This window comes from Arctopsyche grandis, chromosome 13 (genome assembly GCF_051622035.1).
Source record: "Arctopsyche grandis isolate Sample6627 chromosome 13, ASM5162203v2, whole genome shotgun sequence".
NCBI classification, from domain to species: Eukaryota; Metazoa; Arthropoda; class Insecta; order Trichoptera; family Hydropsychidae; genus Arctopsyche; species Arctopsyche grandis.
The window spans coordinates 1,543,915-1,547,008 of NC_135367.1; the positions used below are offsets into that span (position 1 = coordinate 1,543,915).

The 3,094-nt window shown below is 37.1% G+C and overlaps 1 protein-coding gene across 1 annotated transcript in view; it reads left to right on the forward strand.

Moving 5' to 3' along the window:
• The first annotated feature begins 125 nt into the window (after positions 1-125).
• Brf (Brf RNA polymerase III subunit) overlaps positions 126-3,094 on the forward strand; it is a 73,322-nt gene continuing 70,353 nt past the window's right edge. The window contains exons 1-4 of the mRNA XM_077443763.1: positions 126-226; positions 427-684; positions 763-987; positions 1,072-1,176. Of these exons, the coding sequence (XP_077299889.1) occupies positions 468-684; positions 763-987; positions 1,072-1,176 (547 nt within the window). The 5' untranslated portion in view covers positions 126-226; positions 427-467. The remainder of the gene's footprint in view (positions 227-426; positions 685-762; positions 988-1,071; positions 1,177-3,094) is intronic.

Below are 3,094 nucleotides of genomic sequence, written 5' to 3' on the forward strand. Positions count from 1 at the left end.
CGTGGATGCCTTTCGATTGATGGAGTGTTTGGGTGCCAGATGTTCCGTGATGGAGATTTTAGTGACGATTTTTGCGGAATAAACACCGAACAATTAGATTTATGTCCAGTTCAAAGTTGATTGGTAGCACTGACCGACCAACATCTGTCAGAAGTGTATTGGCAAACTTGATTCACATCCCGGTGACAGCTACAACATTCCAACGTTTTGACAACTCTATCATTTGGTATTGTTTTTTTCATAATATTCTGTTATATATTCATCTTTATAAATATTCTTGTAATAAACTCAAATTTAAATCTAAAATCCATCATTTTCCATTAATTTGTCAAATTTTAACGTTCGAAGTCGCCAATGGAAAGTTTACTTTTGAGGTTATATCATATGTTGTATGTTATGAAACGTGAATATGCACACCGTTCACAGAATTGCACGAATGAGAAACGGATAGCTAAAACAGATTCAAGATGTCGTCGGGCAGGAAGTGTAAAAACTGCGGCTCGTCCGACATTGAAGTAGATCCGGCCAGAGGCGATGCCGTCTGCACGAATTGCGGCTCGGTTTTGGAAGACAACATCATCGTTCCCGAGACCGAATTCCAAGAAAATGCCCACGGATCGTCGTCCATGGTCGGCCAGTTCGTATCGGCCGAAAGTAAAGGCGGTGCTACTGGCTACGGAGCGGGTAAATGCAATTCCAATATCCAACATAAATTCATTCATAAATAAACGACGATTTGATAAATGACTCGACTGTTTTCAGCTTTTTCTATGGGCGTTTCGACGGAATCCAGAGAAGTCACGATAAAAAAGGCTAAACAGGGAATCACAGCGTTGAGTCAAAATCTGCGGCTCAAGCAGCATTGTATTGATATAGCGTGTAACTTTTTCAAAATGGCTCTCAGCCGACACTTGACCCAAGGTCGCCCGGCTAGTCACATACATGCCGCTTGCGTCTATATTACGTGCAGGACCGAAGGAACCGACCGTATCCTTTGAACAGACTATTTCTCATTTTGTATATTACCTGATGAATTGATGCTTAATGATTTTCCTTAATGAATTTTAACAGATTTACTCATTGATATTAGCGATGTCCTGCAAATTTGCTGCTACCAGTTGGGTCGGGCGTACCTTCAGCTTTCCCGTGCACTCTGCATCAAGATACCTTCGATAGGTGAGTGACATATTACTTACATATGTATATATCGGAGATGATAGTTATTTTTTTTAATTCGTCCTATTGACTTTCTTTATCCACTGCTGAATATAGACCTTACCAATCCTTGTACCAGATCTCATCCTGACAATTTACATTGGCAAAGTAAATTCAGGTTTTCTACCTTTTTTAAAAGGAAAAATATTTATACAACTTGTGATAATCTAAAAACTCTTATCTTTATAACGATTGTGAGAATTAGAGATAAAGTTTGATGGCTTTCTATTTAAACAGTAGAGTGGACTAATGCTTCCGAACATAGTGGTTACGAGTTCGAGTCGCACTGGTTGCTGCTGGTCAGACCTTGGTTTTTTGATTCCAGGTCGATCGTTTCCTATCAGAGTTTGTTATTTTATCTGATTTTCATTGAAACGGTTCAAACAAATTGGCAACCTTTACTCATTTCTCGCAATTTTCGAGTTTTCAATATATCGAATTTTGCTGATTCGTGTAAAAATGCTGCAAATTTGTCCATAAATGTCCCACTGGTCAGACCTTGGTTTTTTGATTCCAACTCGATCGTTTCCTATCAGAGTTTGTTATTTTATCTGATTTTCATTGAAATGGTTCCAACAAATTGGCAACCTTTACTCATTTCTCGCAATTTTCGAGTTTTCAATATATCGAATTTTGCTGATTCGTGTAAAAATGCTGCAAATTTGTCCATAAATGTCCCACTGGTCAGACCTTGGTTTTTTGATTCCAACTCGATCGTTTCCTATCAGAGTTTGTTATTTTATCTGATTTTCATTGAAATGGTTCCAACAAATTGGCAACCTTTACTCATTTCTCGCAATTTTCGAGTTTTTAGCATCTTTAATTTTGCTGATTCGTATAAAAATGCTGCAAATTTGTCCATAAATGTCCCACTGGTTGCTGCTGGCCAGAACTTGGTATTTTGATTCCAGGTCGATCGTTTCCTATCAGACTTTGTCAATTTATCTGATTTTCATTGAAACGGTTCAAACAAATTGGCAATTTTTACTCATTTCTCGCAATTTTCGATTTTTAGCATCTTTAATTTCGCTGATTCGTATAAAAATGATGCAAGTTTGTTTGTAAATAAATGTCCCACTGGTTGCTGCTGGCCAGAACTTGGTTTGTGACTCCAGGTCGATCGTTTCCTATCAGAGTGTCAATTTATCTAATTTTCATTGAAACGGTTCCAACAAATGAGCAACTTTTACTCATTTCTCGCAATTTTCGAGTTTTCAGCATCTCGAATTTTGCTGATTCGTATAAAAATGCTGCAAATTTGTCCATAAATGTCCCACTGGTTGCTGCTGGTCGGAACTTGGTATTTTGATTCCAGGTCGATCGTTTCCTATCAGACTTTGTCAATTTATCTGATTTTCATTGAAACGGTTCCAACAAATTGGCAACCTTTACCCATTTCTCGCAATTTTCAACATCTCTAATTTCGCTGATTCGTATGAAAATTCTGCAAATTTGTCCCACTGGTTGCTGCTGGTCAGACCTTGGTTTGTGACTCCAGGTCGATCAGGTTTTGCCAAATTATCTGATTTTCATTGAAACGGTTCCAAAAAATTGGCAACCTTTACGCATTTCTCGCAATCGTCAAGTTTCCAGCATCTGTAATGTCGCTAATTCGTATGAAAATTTTTCAGCATCTCGAAATTTGACGATTTATATATAAAAAAAATGCTCCGAAAATGTAAGTTTATCAAAAATTTATCCATAGATGTCTGTACATATGTTACTTTATTAAAATTATTCTAAAAATTGTATAACGATGCATGTAATCGGTCAGGAAGGCACATTGGGATTTACCTGTTAGGCTTTCTTGATATATATATACAGTATATAAAACAGATTGTTTTGGAAAGGAATTGTAATAAGCAATTCTTACTTTTTT